The following is a 16,059-nucleotide window of genomic DNA, read 5'->3' on the forward strand; positions in this document are numbered from 1 at the left end:
TTTTTACCACAAGCAGCAAGGAGCTCCTTAAGTCCTCCAACCGCAGAGAAACTTCCCATGCCCGCGGCGCTGCAGCTGTCGATGATGAAGAGCATATTCCCACCACCCTCCACAAGTCCCCTGGCCAACAAAGTCCAGTTAAGCACCAGACCTCGGCTCCGGGACTCCTCAAATGGCCTGCGGGCGTACCAGATACACTCTCCATTCCGCATTTTGCCATGGCCGCCGTAATATATAATCAGGAGGCAGTCGTCTTTCCGTCCGAAATCCTTCCGACATTGTAACAGCTCAAGTTGCAGCATTGTCCAAACGTTGTCCGGCTCTTCGTCCCCCTCCATGGGTTCAAGTTCGATTACGCGGGTTGTGAATTGTGAAGGCCAAACGGTAAGCCGGAGCTCTCCGATGAGGGCCCGCAGCTTCTCGACCTGTTGCCGCGTGCAAATATCATCGTCCTTCCAGTAGATAAAGACTGCGTGTGCCTTGTCGTACTGGCGGGGTTGGCGCGGAAAGGAATTCTGGACGGCTTTCGAGACATCGGCGGCAAATTTGGTAAGATTTGGAAAATGAGGCCGGCTCAACTCATCCGGACACGTGAGGTACATGGGATGATGCCGGCATGGTGTTGTGCACTCGGAGTCGTCATCGGGGAGGGATGTGGTGGTTGTACTCATCGCTGCTTTTTGTAACCATTAGCAAGTTGCATGTACTCTGAGGAACAGCGATTGAGGCGCTGGTAAGACAAAGTGCCTGGTACCTGAAAAGGGAGATACAAATTGAATGACACTTGCAGGGCACAAATATGGATATCACAAACTCCAGGAATAACCCGGCGATAGGGGGGCGCGATAGGGATGATCAGTTATGATGTAAGAGATATGCCACACGGCCTCGACACTTGGGATGAGTCGGATGGCGGGGCTGCCCGGATTCTTCTGTCTCTTCATTGTTAATGATCAGTGTTTCGGCTCTTACTTACCTCCCGTACGGTCGATCACATTTTGGAATCATCAGTACATCGCCAGTGCGTCTTCAGGCTCTCACTCTCTCACCATCTCATCTCCGAATATAGGTAACAACGCCCTGCTAAAATACCTACTATTGACCAGGATGGCGTCCCTTGACGCAACGTACGCAAAGCTCATGGCGATCCACCCATATGGATGGGCATTGTACAAAAAAGTGCTGGCATCCCAAATACAACCCGGTGCCTGCGGATATTTCGACGGAGAGGGCGACTGGCAACTCATCGGCCACATCGGTGATTCGAAAGACAAGTTCAATAATCCGTGGATACCATTAGCTACCTTTGACCTTCAGAAACCGACGGCGCTCGGCTGGGGTCCAAAAAAGTCGATGTTGGTAAGCCAGCGAAAAGTTGGGGGTACGGTTGGCTCCAAGTATGCCAGAATTCCATCCATGATCACCATCCATCGGAAGCGAACCCAAACTGATCCTGTTCATGATTGTCCAAACAAGTATCCCTGGTGCTCCCGCCACGGCATCTGCCACGCTAAAATTCGAGACTCAGACCGAAAATGGTTGTGTGTTAGTTACTGAAGCGCCCGTAATCGGCCGGCAAGTAGCCGTCGACACCGCGACACAGGTGATATCCTGGATACGCCAAAACACCAAAACACTCGTCAGGGAGGACATGTATCGCAAACAGGCGACTGACCATGGGCTCTGGGTTATTACCAAGACCTACACTACACGTCGCTGCGCCATTGCTATGATGATGGCCGAGTCGTCGTCGGTTGAGATAGGTCTGTCCCTCAGTGCCGAGGGCCTCTTCGTCTTGGATCCCGGGGTAACGTGGGGTAACATAAGCAGTGGTAGTAGCACTGACGTACACAGCGGCGATGAGGGCAGCGAGGGGGATGTTGATCAAACCTCCGAGGTCGTGGTTTTTATTAGTGGCATCTTCTTCAAGCGGCGGCTCGCGGGGTTGGGTATGAAAGAAGCTGTCATGCAGAAGGATCAGAAGCCTTTTGTTCGCGGCGATGACGATGATCAGCTGCGGGTCTTGACGGTGGATGTTGAGGGCAGAGAGCAAGAGGTGTGGGATCTAGAGCATTGGGATAAATAGGTACCTAGGCAGTGAGTGATGTGAGCCCTATCTGTATAACAAGGAAGCTGCTCGGTGCTCGAATCTGGGCTATGGCGATGGGGAGGGGGGGATGTAATGTTGGGACATTGTAGGGAAATAGCCTACCACTAGGCGTGTAGAATGAAGCCCTCATGGCAGCCGTCTAGAAAATTGTGATGCAACTTGATGGGAGGTGATCACCACTAAGGATGAGCGCACAAGGCACAGTGCTGTTCAGAGCAAAACTTCCCAATTTGTATTAGTGTGCAAGACCGTTAATCTCCCGAGTTGCAAGGCTTCAATGGCTGTGCTAGACTGTTTCTAGATTTGAACCAAAGGGTTAGGGTGATGAACTCCCCTGGGGTAGTGACGTTCCGCGGCGTGACTCTTATCGGTCAGCTCCCAGGCCCGATAAAAATGCCCCGCCATCAACCGAGCTCGTCTCCAAGCCAAGCGATTATTCTTCGTTCAGGGACACTTCCATAATTCATTCCTGGATCGTGCCGAGCCCCAAGACTCCATCCATGGACAAGGCACAGGATGGGCTGCTACGGCGGCCCCTTTATCTCTTTGATTTACCACCAGACATCCTCAATTCACTTGCTCTCAAACCAGACGCGGGGTTACCTATCGCAGATGCCCCAACTGCTTCCGCCTCCTCAGGGGAGCTAACCCCGAGTCCCGCCAGCGCCGAAAATATCCTCGGATCACAGACCTGCTCCCTGTGTGGCATGTCATTTGTCACGGTCGAGGAACAAAAGGAACATCTTAAGACCGACCTCCATTATTACAACCTCAAACAAAAGTTGAACGGCCTCAACCCCATTTCCGAAGCCGAGTTTGAGAAACTTGTCGAGGAGAACGATGTGAGCATCTCGGGGTCGGACACATCAGATAATGAGGATGAGGAGGACGAGCCGTCTCGCAAAGAGACGACCCTTTCAGCCCTGTTAAAGAAGCAAGCATCGCTGGCCGATAAACGCAACCCGGACGATGGGGACACGGAGGCCGAGCCAAAGAAGAAGAGGGGCGGTGGGAAACCGCCATTACTGTGGTTTGAGTCGCCGCAGCTACCAGACCGTACCTATTTTGGGATATACCGGAGCTTGTTCACTGCAAAGGAGTTGGACAAGGAAGATGCGATTGTCGAAGCCATCAAACAACGACAATTACCGCCGATATCCATGCCCAAAGCTGCCAAGGATGGAAATACCATCCCCCTTGCTTACAATGGCAGGCACATCTTTCTCTGCATGATGGGAGGTGGTCACTTCGCCGGCATGGTAGTGTGCTTGGCCCCGAGGAAGACAAAACACGGCTCAGTCGGGCCGCTCAATAGGGAGGCTGTTGTTTTGGCGCACAAGACCTTCCACAGGTACACGACTCGACGGAAACAGGGTGGTTCACAGTCCGCCAACGACAACGCGAAAGGAGCTGCCCACTCAGCCGGTGCGTCGATCCGCCGATACAACGAGCAAGCCCTCGTCGACGACATTCGCGAGCTTCTCAATGACTGGAAAGCCTTGATCGACACAGCCGACCTGCTCTTTATCCGAGCGACCGGGGCGACAAACCGGCGGACGTTATTCGGGCCTTACGACGACCAGGTCATGCGGTCCAACGACCCCCGTATCAGGGGTTTCCCCTTTACCACGCGGCGAGCCACGCAAAACGAGCTCATGCGCGCCTTTATCGAACTCACCCGTCTCAAGGTCAAGGAAATCCATCCCGAAGAGGTCTCTGCCCCAACAGAGACAACCAAAGCCCCCAAACCAAAAGCCGACTCCAAACAGGCCCCCCCAAAACTCACCGAAGAAGAAGAAGCCGCCATCTTCCACACGAACCAAATCCAAGCCATGATCCGGCGCTCCAAACTGCCCGCCCTCCTAACCTACCTCAGCACCCACAACCTCCCAGCCACCTTCCCCTTCCAACCCACCGACACGCAACAAAACCACCACGCGCCCACCGCCCTCCACCTCGCCGCCTCCCAAAACTCGGCCCCGCTCGTCGCAGGCCTCCTCGCCCGCGCCAACGCCGACCCCACCCTCCCCAGCGCCGAGGGCAAGACCGCCTTCGACCTCGCCGGCGACCGCGCCACGCGCGACGCCTTCCGCGTCGCCCGCGCCGAGCTGGGCGAGGCCGCCTGGGACTGGGACGCCGCGCGCGTGCCGCCGGCGCTGGCGCGGGAGGAGGCCGAGAGGAGGGCGGAGAGGGAGCGGGTGGCGGTGGAGAGGGAGGAGGGGGAGAGGAGAGCTGCTGAGGAGGAGAGGTTGAGGGTGGAGGGGCCCAAGGTGGATGATTCTGGTTCTGGTGGGGGTGGTGGGGGTGATGGGAGGAGGGGGAAGAAGGGGGGGCATGTGTTGGGTGCGGGGCCGCCGAAGACGGCGGAGGAGCGGAGGGCTGAGGAGGCGAGAGGGTTGACGCCGGAGCAGAGGGCGAGGTTGGAGAGGGAGAGGAGGGCGAGGGCTGCGGAGGAGAGGATTAGGAGGTTGCAGGCCGGTGGGTGAGATGGGGGAGTTAGTACCTAGCTAAATGAACTTCATTGTTCGAGGTATCCATCCATCATGGATCTTCTCCCTCTGCTCTCTTGGTGCCTTGTGTGCTAATCGGCAGGCGTCTTCCCTGGTAGTGAAAAAGATGTGACTCTCGGGGCGGCGAGAGGAGTGTATCGCACTCTAGCTTGCGGCTCTGACTTGGTCCAACGGCAACACCAAGCTCAAAATGCCCCCTTGCACCAACTGCTCACCCCCACGGACATCATCGAGATGGCCAAGCCTGGCGGGCAAGGGGTGCGGTCATCCAACTCCTTGCTGCCATTCCACTTGGCCTGGTACTTACCCTCCCACCCTCTCTACGCAAGTAGACAAACAGAAACCCGAAACGAAACAAACAAACAACCACCCACCCACCAGGCCGACGAAACACGACCCCCCAGCACTTCGTACTACAAAGCCTCGTACATGCCTGACCGGCAGGCAGACTGACATGAGAGTGGGCTGAGAAGGGGTCGGTCCAAGAGAACAGGCCGGCCGGGCCGTTACGGGGGGTCTCGTTTCGTTCCCGGATCCGGGGGGGGGGGGGGGGAGGAGCCCTTACGGAAGGCCGGCGGCCCCGGTCGGTCGGCCCCACTTTGCGGCCCTAAACGGCGGCGGGTGTCAGCACTCAAAAAGGTAGGCCTCAGTATCCGTTGGTGGCGGTTGCTGTGCCGCCTCGCTTCGGGTTCGGGGAGAGAGATATTGAAAAAGGAGGTGTGCTGTTAGTGAGGGGGTTGGAGGTTTCGTGGCCGCGAACCCACATACGATCCGTGATGGATTAAGTATCGGACGGTTGTCTTGTCGCACAAGACCGTGGTGTTGGCCCGGAATAGACACACAGAGCCAGTTTGGCGGCGGCCTGGGTGCTGCCTTGCGGGATGTCGGCGGGTAGTGAATAGAGTTGGGCAAGATCTGCAGATCTGATGTTTCCGAGGCCGCGTGTGCCTCTCCGGGCTCGGCCTCGAGACGTCGAGACTCTTTTTACATCCACATAACTAGCTACGCGGATGTGCCGGGCTGTTGCAGACGGATCGCCTCCCCTGAATTCATTTCAAAGTGTTCATACCAAGTACATACATGGCTGCTGATGTGGTGTTTGTGGCGTCCACTTCGATCACCTTCGCCGCGTCGTGCCGCTCTCAGGGAATGCTTTCCCGGGCCATCATCAGGTTACAAATCGAAGGCGCCCACGTCCGGGCTGGGAGCTCTCGGACTTTCCCCCCCCCCCCGACGCATCCGGAGAAGGGCTTGTTGTGACGAGTTTGTTTGTGTTGGGGCATGCCGCTCGGACTGGATCAAGTCAGCCTCGCCTGTTGGATACTGCTCGTGCTGTGGCCTGCGATGGTCCCAACTGCCGGCGATGCCCAGAGTGTCCAGGTCGGATTCGGGTTCTCGTTTTGGCCTGCTCCCGATGGTAGAGGAGATTTGGTGCCACCGCGGAACAGACGGCTCTGACGGACGAGTCCCAAAAAAGAGGCATGATCTCCCCGAACGCAACCAAGTGACCATGTCCCCTGCTGCCCGGCCTCTCTCGGTCAGTTCTGGGGTTGGACGGGTCCCTCACAAGACCGCATTGCCGGGACTCGGAGATAACCTCGTGCTTAAAGGCTGGCATAGCCACAATGTCGGCGGATGGGAAAAGGGAGAAGCTGAGGTGGTGGAGACGGGAACTCGGGGCAAGATGGGGCCAGTTTGTCACATCATCACGACACGAGCTGGCTGAATCCAACTAGCAACAGACCGAAACCAAGTGTGAGGAGTGTGAGGAAGTTCTTCACCGTTGGGGTTGCATCACTTGTCGAACAAGGAAACGTGCTTCCCCTGAGTTTGGCTGTTCTGGGCGTTGCATTGCTGCCAAGCGAGGTGGTCTGTGAGGTAGCTTTCCGGTGCCCGGGTGTCCCCAGCGTGGACTGGTGCACTGGGCATTGGTGCACAAACTATCGGTACGCTACCTGGCGACTTTGTGCACGAGTCTGGGTCCATCGGGGAATTAACGGCCAATCTGTGCCGAGAACCGTTATTGCTATTATCGCTTGCGAAAGCGCCGATATTTGAGACCTGCTGGTGATGAGAGCTGCTTCGTGCAGCATTAGTTACGAAATACATACGTTTGTTGACGATCGCGGCTGATGTTGAGAATAGAGAACTACGCGCCAGAGACGGCGGTTGTGGTCAAAGAAGGCTGAAAAGATGCTCCGCTGATCGATGCGGGTGTCCGATCTGATAGGCAGTGATTCGCCCGCTTCTTGGGCGGCAGTCCATCCACCCCGTCCGAATTCTCCGGTGCGCAGATGGAACCTGGGATTGGAACTAAAATTGGCACCATGTGGGCCCTTTTTGTCTCCTCTGAACATGAGAGGGGACTCACTGAGACATGCCCAAAGTCTGCCATCAATTAAGCGCTGTCAGTCAATTTACTGCGCTTATACTGAGTACTGTGATAGACAGCTTGATTGATGAAATCCATCATTCTATTGTCTTGGTAGTAAGATCGCAGGGTTGAAACGATCTATTCGTTTGCTTGAGATAACTGGCTGGCGCACAGACCTGGTCAGTGGCATCTGAGTGTGCCGCAGTCGTACCAACCAAAGGAATCCTGAAATGACAAAAGAGTTGACTGACTCTGAGTTTGCAAAGAAGCAATTCACTTGCTGAATCAAGCATCCAGTCAACTGCCGGACGAGGGCAGTCACGACCATTGCAAAAATGGCCGAGGTAGGGTGGAGACCATCTGGAACACAGCGCCAAGACTCTCGCGCTTTCGGCGCCCACGTACCTGAAACATGAAACCCTCTGGCGCCCAGGCTAACAAAGACTGACTTTGAAACACGGCACTCGATCGAGTGGGCTGCCAATGGCCACACAAACCTGGAACCCGGGAACGGACGACTTGTCAGAGCCACTGGGAAACCGGAGGGTTTTCAGCTGGCATCTCTCGGAAAACAAAACAGTCACACGCATATTGCCGCTTTTCGAGGGTAGAGCGGCAAGCCCTAAACAGCAAGCACCAAAGCACCAAAGCACCAAAAACAAAAAACACCAACTAACTCCAGACAGACTAACTACGCGCCAAAATACCAAGAATTCAACATCGCTTGAGTTTAGCGACAAGGGCAGTTTCCTGGATCCAGAAAGTCGGTCCGTCGTTACTGATCTTTTGGGAAACGCTTCCATCGCTAGCTCCGTGGGGAACCGTCGCGCAATGGTTGCAAGGGTATCAACGGTGCAAGCAAAAAGCCCAAGCAATTCTTGGCACGACGTTTGTGTCCATCGCCAACCACGCGAGACCCAGGAACAATCGTTCCGGTTAACATTCCCGGTAACAGTTGCGCTCGGAGGACAAAGCTCAGGCGAACGCTCCTGTACCTGCAGTAGCGTCGTCGGCGTGGCTGAGCAAAGCCACCACTCGTTTCATGGAACAGCACCTTTCGATCGCCTCAGGGGTTGAGAGTCTGGATCGTTTACACTACGAAGTATGTATGTGCATACAGATTACTCTGGATAATGTGAGGTGTGATGTGTTTGTTTGCTCCGACTCGGTAGACACGGGGAGATTAACGCTATTTTACAGATGCGCGTCCCAATCAACGGCCGGATTACGTAGGGCCTGATTTCAACCTTATTTGACTCCTTCACCAGTCAGCGCGCCCTCCCCTGGAAAGAGTAACGTGAGGAGGCATCTCTCGTCGGTTTTGGCGTCGAATGTGTAACCGATTGGCCGTGCGTGTTGGGTCGGGCTCGAACCGCCCCCTGGGCCAGATCTCGTGCAGACCCCTGTTTGGCACCCCCCCTGTTTACCCACCCCCTGCCGGCCAACCATGCGAGCCCAGGTTGCTGCCGCTGGCCAGAGCCGCGCGCCACCCCAGCAGTCCAGCACCCTTGGATACAACGTCGACGGAGCGGTGGGGACCTCGTTGAATCTCTCCCCGTCCAGGTGGTATTGAGGTATTGCCGCGAGGGAGTTGTGCAACCACGCCCATCCGCAGAAAGGGATCTCGACAACCACTCCCCCAGTGTCCCCTACCTAAACTTGCGAGACATGCTACCCTGCAATGTTGAGCTTTGCCATTCCGGGCAGGGCCGTCGACTACCGCCGTCTCTCATTGGCTCCTGGCCCCTTTCAACTGAGAGAGGAAGCCAAAGTCAAGTTAGTCAACTTCGACATATTCTGGGCTCCCTGAACCCTCCCTGGACCCTCCCTGGCCACCACGGACACCCCTGGTCACCAGTTGTGGCCCTGTTCTTTGTTCTGCTCTCACCCTGTGGAGTGACTTACAAGGGTTGAGTGACTTCCAGCTTCTCGTTGCTGCCGTCTCCGTGTATATAGCAGCGACTGCCAACCCTTCTCTCACTCTTGTTTTCGATTCTATCACCAAGTCCGGTGTCCTCCTTTCTTCCAGTCTCAGTTTGACCAACAGAGGCAAAGCCATTCGCTTCTTTGCCTTTTCTTCTTTCTTGACACTTCATTGTTCTGACTCCCAACCGAGTTCTTATTATTTGAAGGCGCCAGTTCCGCCGGTTTACCTCTCACACCGACCAAGTCTATCGTTTCCTGTTAGCATCCATTCAGAGCAGCGGCAACAGTTTCAATATGAAGACTTTCGTTCCTGTTTTGGCCCTCGCCGCCGGCGTGTCGGCTACTGTAAGTTACATCCTCATCTTCAGCTCCATGTCCCGATCAACATGACTTACACCCTATTCCGCAGTTCCACAAGGCCCCTCCCTTTTCGTTCCCGGGCAACACCGACAACAAGTGTACCGACAAGCAGAAGCCCGGCTTCAGCTGGGATGACCTGGATTTCGGTGATTTCTTCGACTACAGGGACTTCAACTTCCGTGGCTGGAAGTGCGAGGATGACGGCGACAAGAGGAGCAAGTTTGCTCCTCGCACCTTCGGGAAGGCCATCTCCGGTACTTGCTCTTCGGACAAGAAGAAGTCGCCGTCTTTCGGCTGTGGCGCCTCGGTCGACAAGTTCTCGCTAGGCTCCATCCACGTCAAGCCCGAGTTCGACTGCGACCTCGAGTTCCACTATGACATGCCCGATGGATCGACCTGCAAGCACCGCAGCGCCTGCCGCAAGTCTGGTACCACTGTCGTGAACCGCCAGTGCGGCGGTGCCAAGAACGTCACCATCATCTACCCCCCGCAGCCTCACCTGCCGAAGCCCAGCTGCACGATCAAGGTGCCCACCATCTCCTTCGACTGCGACACTGCTTCTAGCACCAAGCCCCCCAAGACCAAGACGACCAAGACCCCTCCTGGCACTACCGCTCCGCCTGCCGAAGCCTCCACCACCCCGCCCGCTGGCACCCCGCCTGTCGAGTCTAACACCCCTCCCGCGGAGACCACCTCGCCTGCTGAGAACACTCCTCCCGCAGAGACCGCCACCCCCCCTGTTGAGGCCACCACTCCCCCCGCTGAGAACACCCCTCCCTCGGAGACCAACACTCCTCCCACCGAGTCCAACACCTCGCCTGCTGAGAACACTCCTCCTGCTGAGACCAACTCCGCCCCTGAGGGCAGCGAGACCAGCAGTGTTTCGCCTGGCCAGGAGACCAGCGACGTCGTCGTTCCTCCTCCGGTGACCAAGACCATCACGACCAGCTACGACAGCACGTCGACCATCTTCACCACCAGCATCCAGACCATCACCTCGTGCGCGCCTACCGTCCCTGACTGCCCGGCCAACTCGGTTGTCACCACCGTCGTCACCGTCGCTGTCTCAACCACCATCTGCCCCGTCACCGAGACGCTGACCACCATTGAGGGCCCTACCTCCACCGCCCAGCCCAGCGACGGCCCTAGCGAGGGTCCCAGTGACGGTCCCAGCGAGGGTCCCAGCGATGGGCCTGGTGCTACTTCTGCTCCTGAGGCTGCCACCACCTCCGCCCCTGTTGCCGGTGGCACCACCGGCGTTGTCAGCTCGGTCTCGCCCGTTGAAACCCTCCCCTGCCCCGGCGTTGTCCCCTCGTGCCTGAACACCTTCCTGTTCAACACCGGCTGCTCTGACAACACCGACACCGCCTGCTACTGCCCGGATGCCACCTTCGTCAAGAACGTCTACGACTGCCTGTACGCCCACGGTGAGACCGACTCCATCATCGCCGAGGCCGTCGCCTACTTCCAGGGCATCTGCGGCAAGTGGGTCAACGAGAACCCTGCCATCGCCACCGACGCCACCGTCACCACCTACATCACCGTGACTGCCCAGCCCACCGTCGCGCCCGTCTACACCACCGTCATCGTTGACGTGACCACCGTCGTGCCCTGCACCGACGACGCCGGCGAGATCATCCCCAGCTCCAGCACCACCGTCACCGTCAGCACCAGCATGACCGTGCCCCAGATCGACTTCACCACCGGCTCGTCCGGCGGCGTCGAGGTGGTCCCCATCACCGCCGTCCCGGCCGTCACTGCCCCGCCCACCCCGTCTGTCGACGGCCCCGGCGTCGTCATCACCGCCAACGGCACCGCCATCACCGTGCCCACCGGCACCGGCGCGCTCGTCCCCAGCAGCACCAGCACCCACTCCGTCGTCGTCGGCGCCGGTGGCCGCGTCGGTGCTAGCTTCGGCCTCGCCGCCGCTGTGGCTTTTGCCGCTGCCCTTGTCCTTTAAAAGGATCTTGGATGTGATATCCCGTCCCTAGCATAGCTGGGCAAACATAACCAATTTAATTCTCACGCTCCTTACGAAAGCAATACGACATACCATTGTATCAATCTCTCATCAGCATTTTCACCCTCAGCGGTCACACAGCCTTAGGGGCGGCTCTTGTGTTTTTATTTCCTTCATCCAGTCATCGAATCGTCAACACCACAACACACACCAACTACTGTGTTTTTCCATTACGTCAGCGCGTCTTTTTTTGGTTATTTGAGAGAAAAGTAGGGGGTCGCATGAGTGGGCAGTCAGGTATAGACATGCTAGGGGGTGAGGAGAGGGGAGGAAGTGAGATAAAAACCAGTGGGGTTTGTACATTATTGGACTGGATACAGCTGGCTGGCAGACTGTACATAATAGTTAATACCCCGAGCCGGACCCAATGGCTAGACTGCTTTGATCGTTTTATCTTTGGGTTGCATGTGTTAGTGATTCTGTGATATACTATGAGTGAATGTGTGATTAGAAATGTGCCCCCAGGAACTTTTCTTGAACGACCAAGCTTTGGATACAGATGCCTTGGCTGGGAATGTCGCGTGTGGGTGTGAGCAACCCCCCGCTGGAGACGGGGGTTGGTTGCCGGTTCGCAACAGCAACTCCGCTGAGCCCCTCTGACTTAGGTTCCATGGTTAAGGAATAAAACGGACGTAGATCGGGGTAATAAGAAATATATTTATTCTATTCGTCAAGTGTTTGTTTCTTCTCTAGTTCCAGGATTATCTGAACCTTGCTGCCAGACCGCCCGTCCTTCGCATATCATACCACCAAAGCGTAGGTATGAAGTCATGAGTAAGAGATCATTTACGTGGAGTAGACCAGAACCATATTAACACCGAGTAGTAACTTGGTCCGAAGACTGAGACTCGCGGCAGAGCGAGATGGGCCAGGCGTCCCTACCCCCGAAGTCGCCGATTCTCGTCACTAGCCGCGTCGTCAGTTCGTCACCACAGTCATCAACACCCCGACAAGGACACCACCCGAGCGGGCACCCGCTAGGCCCATTTACACAGATACTCGGCCGTCACACAGCGAAATCCCATGAGCACTAAGACCATGCACATAAGAACGCCTACTAGCATCCACGTCAGCACCCACGCCCATGGTTCCCAGCCCAGATAAAGACTTGCGCCCGCAAAGCTCATCAAGGCGACCACCGCCGACAGCCACAACAAGCCCTTGCTCAGCGTTGCCCACGTGTACGTCGACCCCATCGGCAGACGCAGCGCCGTCAACGCAAGCACCGCCACCACCAAGCCCAGCATCACCCACCCCAGCGCGGCCAAACCGACCGACCGACACCAGAACGCACCGTCTACAGCCAAGCCCACAACCACCACCCACAGCAAATACTCCCACAACACACCACCCGCCCGGCACACATCATACCAAACCCACGCCCCGACCCCCGCATCCACAAACCCATCCCACAGCGCCATGCCCGTCTCAACCCCCTCTTTACCAGCCAACACCGGGACCGGCGCATCCAACAACCCCCTCCCCTCAAAACCCTCCAACCTCCCCCGCCACGGCGCCGCCAGCCTAACCCCCCCATTCCCACTCCCATCACTCTCACTAACAACCTCCCAAGCCCCCGGCAACCCGCCACAAAACCTAACCCACCTCTCCACCACCCTCCTTGCCACCCCCGCCTCCACCGCAAAGAACTCACGGTGTCTGCTCCCACAGTCAGGGCAGCGGAAGGCATACCGTGTGCTGGCGAGCTCGGCGTGGGCGAGTTTTTCGGTGAGGCGCGGGTGGGGGGTGGTGAAGGAGGATGATGATGATGATGATGATGATGGGGTGGGAGATGTGGAAGATGATGTTGTAGAGGGGGAGGGGGAGGGGGTTAGGGGTAGGATTTTGAGGCGTAAGTTGGGGCAGGAGCGTTGCATGGCGGCGAGGCGGGTGGGGATGGGTTGGGTGGTGTGGCCGATTTTGATGAGGGGAGTGGTGGAGTTGTTGCGGTTGTGGGTGGCGGTGAGGATGTAGATGAAGCCTGGCTTGGCGGGGGTTGTCGTTGTTGTTGTGAGTAGGCCGGCGGCATTTTGGAGGAGATTGGCGATGGTGCGGTTGGTGTGTTCGGGGGGTTCTGTGGTTAATGGGGGGATGGGTTGGCTTGGGGAGGGGGGTCCAGATGTGTTGTCTACGGTTGTTGGAGGTTCGTTAACTGGAATGGGTGCTGGATGTAAATCCTGGGGATCGGGCGTAGAAGCACTGCTAGTCCACAAGCCTCGTCGTTGGATACCATGGCGGACAAAATTCCACAAGCTAGGCAGCATGGCAATAAGGTTTATTGCCATGGGAGGCTCTAAAGGGTCTGGGATAACGGGTGGCGCCATGCACGTAGATGGATAAACCTATATAGGTAATATATGGGTGACGTTGATGAGTGAAGACGTGGTATCGCCTCAAGAGTTATACGGTTGGACGAGGTCCAGAGTGACAATAGGAGAAGAAAGCAGAACGACTAGGCACCTACAGCCCATAGGTTTATAGAAGGAGCTAACCCTCCTCATACCCAGTCCTCTGAGTCTGAATGCAGGTCGAACCAACAGGTCTTGGCGGGCGCTTCGGTGGTGGTGTGCCTCGCTCACCAGCTAAGCAGCCTTACCTGAGGCTGGAGCGTGGCAGAGGAGGCAGCAACTGCCACGAATGCTACACACCCTTTGAGAAAAGTGGGCATAGCCGATGTCTACTGTGTAGAGACAGACTCAATGAGGAGTCCTGGTCCATCGGATTGATGGGAATATGAGTGAAGCGGAAGTCACAGACCACTGTATTGTGACGTTGGGGTCATGACTGTCTCTGTCGAAATTATCAGGCCACATGATGAGATTGCCGTTGGGAGGGTGGCGGTTTTGAGATCGGCCGCGTTGGTGTTGTGCAGGGTAGTGCTGGTGAAGGTTACCTACCTCAGCTGAGGTTTTGGTGCGCGCAGTAAATGATGACGGGTACGTGCCAAAAGGTTTGTACTAGGAGGGCTTCATCGTATGATTGTCTCTCGTCCTTCAACCTAGTCAACAGTAGCGCTGGTCTGCTGAGCTTCCACGAATCTTTTTTTTAACCCCACAATCACCATCTCCAAACAGCTCGCCGACGGAAATCACCGTGTCTGGATTACACTCGCTGCTCGCTCCTGAGCGTGGCTCGCGGCACGAGGGCTCAACTCCACCTCCATTTGCCGCATTCGATTCAGGGATGACTGCTATTAAACACCCTAGGTAGAGACCCCGACGGAGTTGAGACTCGGGGACCCACCCTCTGGTCAAGGCTCCTCGCTGTTCGGCATCAATCCTGACGTATGTGTAGGAGAAAGTCGAGAAAAGGTTAAAAATCTGCTTTCTCCATTGTTTCTTACGTACAAGCAATATCCTCGTCGACAACGCCCAGCCGTACTTGGCCACATGACGTCTCTTTTCGGGGATGTTTCGCAGACGATAGCAGGCCGGCATTTGGTGAGTTATATGTCGACTATGAGCGTGCGAAGACCTCCTCGGCATCGCATTCCGAGTTGGGAGTACGAACCTAGTCAGTCATCCATGACAACATCAGGACCGTTTCGAACAAGCTTCATGGTGTCGCCCTGTTGATCTGTTGACACTACGACGTCAAAAATCGCGCGTGACAGCCGGCGGGAAATATCGGGCAGGTTCCCAAGTCGGACCGGAATTGCATCCATTCTCATCACCTCCATCGCCCGGCCATGTGAGACGATCCCGGTACCAGTCGACCCCCACTCGGCCTTTCCCCGTTTGAGAACGGGTGGTGTCCCGAGAGATCTTCTAGAAGCGGGAAGGACATGCCAAGCCCCTGCAGCTCGACGATGGGGAGCCCCCCGAGGTTGGTGGATGCTGTAACTACCTATGCAGATACATAGATGCGAAGCCGAACGGGGAAACGACCGAAGCGAGCCTTCGGCGAACCGGCGATACTGATTGACGCCGGCATAACTCTTCATTCTGACATGTTGGACGAGTTTAACCCAAAGGGCTGCTGAGTAGTCACCCTGGTGTATGAGTGGTGGCTTCTGGGGATGCGCGTATGCAAGCAGCGGTCCATGGTTATTGGCAACACGGAAAGTTCCATAGCTCGTCCTGATCGAGACCGACACAGCCAGTTCCCAGCTGTCGGGTGTTTTCACCAACATAGCTCCGTTCGAAGGCGGCGGCCGGCGGTGAGGGACTTAATTCGAGCATGGGCACGATCCGTTGTGGCGGGCGAGTCATTTGATGATCCAGGTACCTGCTGACGGGGGGAGAGAACAAGGCACACCTATACAAGAGCGAGATTCGAATCCGAAACATCTCCGTCCATGTCTCGTGCCTCGATGAATTGAGGCTGCAGGAGGGGATGATGCAATTAAAGTGAGGCTCGGCGATGCGACTTGGGCCAAACTCGGAGGAAAATGGAGTTGCGGGATGCTGGGGTCGGGCGGAAATGCAAAAAACTGCCCACTAATGCCAGTGTGTGTAATAGATTCCTTTTCCGGAAAGTACATACCACTACGCGACCCAAACCCCGGGCCACGCCTTCTTCTGGTGATAGGTTTTCTTGGTGGTTCCTGCCAGTCGCCCAGGGAATTGAATGGCGCATCCCCCGTATTTGGCTAGCGCTCACACGAGAGGCAATTGCAACGTGGACGCACGGTCCCATTTGCATTGAGTTTGTGGGGCAGGTCTTCGATCTCCCGTCATGACTTGCAACTCTTTTTCTCACCAACCCTGCCTGTTTGAATCAATCGGGGTTCGGTAACGACCAGCCCCAGAACCCGACG

General features: G+C 56.4%; 5 protein-coding genes across 5 annotated transcripts; 3 read left to right on the top strand and 2 right to left on the bottom strand.

Annotated features, from left to right (window-relative positions):
- The first annotated feature begins 1,061 nt into the window (after positions 1 to 1,061).
- On the top strand, positions 1,062 to 2,410 carry F5144DRAFT_579160 (uncharacterized protein). Its single transcript, XM_066789307.1, has one exon. The coding sequence runs from the start codon at positions 1,460 to 1,462 to the stop codon at positions 2,084 to 2,086; it is 627 nt and encodes a 208-aa protein (XP_066641873.1). The 5' UTR covers positions 1,062 to 1,459; the 3' UTR covers positions 2,087 to 2,410.
- Positions 2,411 to 2,517: 107 nt separating this feature from the next.
- F5144DRAFT_622384 (uncharacterized protein) lies at positions 2,518 to 4,952 on the top strand (the record flags this gene model as incomplete). The annotated part of the gene is made up of 2 exons (XM_066792103.1): positions 2,518 to 4,592; positions 4,805 to 4,952. Exons 1-2 carry the CDS (start codon positions 2,611 to 2,613, stop codon positions 4,950 to 4,952), a joined length of 2,130 nt encoding a protein of 709 aa, XP_066641874.1. The 5' UTR covers positions 2,518 to 2,610.
- Positions 4,953 to 8,977: 4,025 nt separating this feature from the next.
- On the top strand, positions 8,978 to 11,381 carry F5144DRAFT_310068 (uncharacterized protein). Its single transcript, XM_066783964.1, has 2 exons — positions 8,978 to 9,265; positions 9,330 to 11,381. Exons 1-2 carry the CDS (start codon positions 9,215 to 9,217, stop codon positions 11,238 to 11,240), a joined length of 1,962 nt encoding a protein of 653 aa, XP_066641875.1. The 5' UTR covers positions 8,978 to 9,214; the 3' UTR covers positions 11,241 to 11,381.
- An 896-nt stretch (positions 11,382 to 12,277) lies between these two features.
- Positions 12,278 to 13,585, bottom strand: F5144DRAFT_604652 (T5orf172 domain-containing protein; the record flags this gene model as incomplete). The annotated part of the gene is made up of 1 exon (XM_066791359.1): positions 12,278 to 13,585. The coding sequence occupies one exon, from the start codon at positions 13,583 to 13,585 to the stop codon at positions 12,278 to 12,280; it is 1,308 nt and encodes a 435-aa protein (XP_066641876.1).
- Positions 13,586 to 14,437: 852 nt separating this feature from the next.
- F5144DRAFT_310185 (uncharacterized protein) lies at positions 14,438 to 16,046 on the bottom strand. The gene is made up of 3 exons (XM_066783966.1): positions 15,558 to 16,046; positions 14,648 to 15,467; positions 14,438 to 14,563 (listed from the first exon to the last, which is right to left on the bottom strand). Exons 1-2 carry the CDS (start codon positions 15,781 to 15,783, stop codon positions 14,815 to 14,817), a joined length of 879 nt encoding a protein of 292 aa, XP_066641877.1. The 5' UTR covers positions 15,784 to 16,046; the 3' UTR covers positions 14,438 to 14,563; positions 14,648 to 14,814.
- Between the last annotated feature and the right edge of the window lie 13 nt (positions 16,047 to 16,059).

Source organism: Chaetomium tenue (genome assembly GCF_020726465.1).
Source record: "Chaetomium tenue strain MPI-SDFR-AT-0079 chromosome Unknown F5144scaffold_5, whole genome shotgun sequence".
NCBI lineage: Eukaryota > Fungi > Ascomycota > Sordariomycetes > Sordariales > Chaetomiaceae > Chaetomium > Chaetomium tenue.

Bases quoted from the DNA above. Each gene is read 5' to 3' on its own strand.
- F5144DRAFT_310185 (XM_066783966.1), bottom strand. From the start codon at position 15,783: ATGTACTTTCCGGAAAAGGAATCTATTACACACACTGGCATTAGTGGG. The intron at 15,468-15,557 runs GTGTGCCTTGTT...GCTCGAATTAAG, and splicing joins CGAATCTCGCTCTTGTATAG to TCCCTCACCGCCGGCCGCCG.
- F5144DRAFT_310068 (XM_066783964.1), top strand. From the start codon at position 9,215: ATGAAGACTTTCGTTCCTGTTTTGGCCCTCGCCGCCGGCGTGTCGGCT. The intron at 9,266-9,329 runs GTAAGTTACATC...CCTATTCCGCAG, and splicing joins CCGCCGGCGTGTCGGCTACT to TTCCACAAGGCCCCTCCCTT.
- F5144DRAFT_579160 (XM_066789307.1), top strand. From the start codon at position 1,460: ATGATTGTCCAAACAAGTATCCCTGGTGCTCCCGCCACGGCATCTGCC.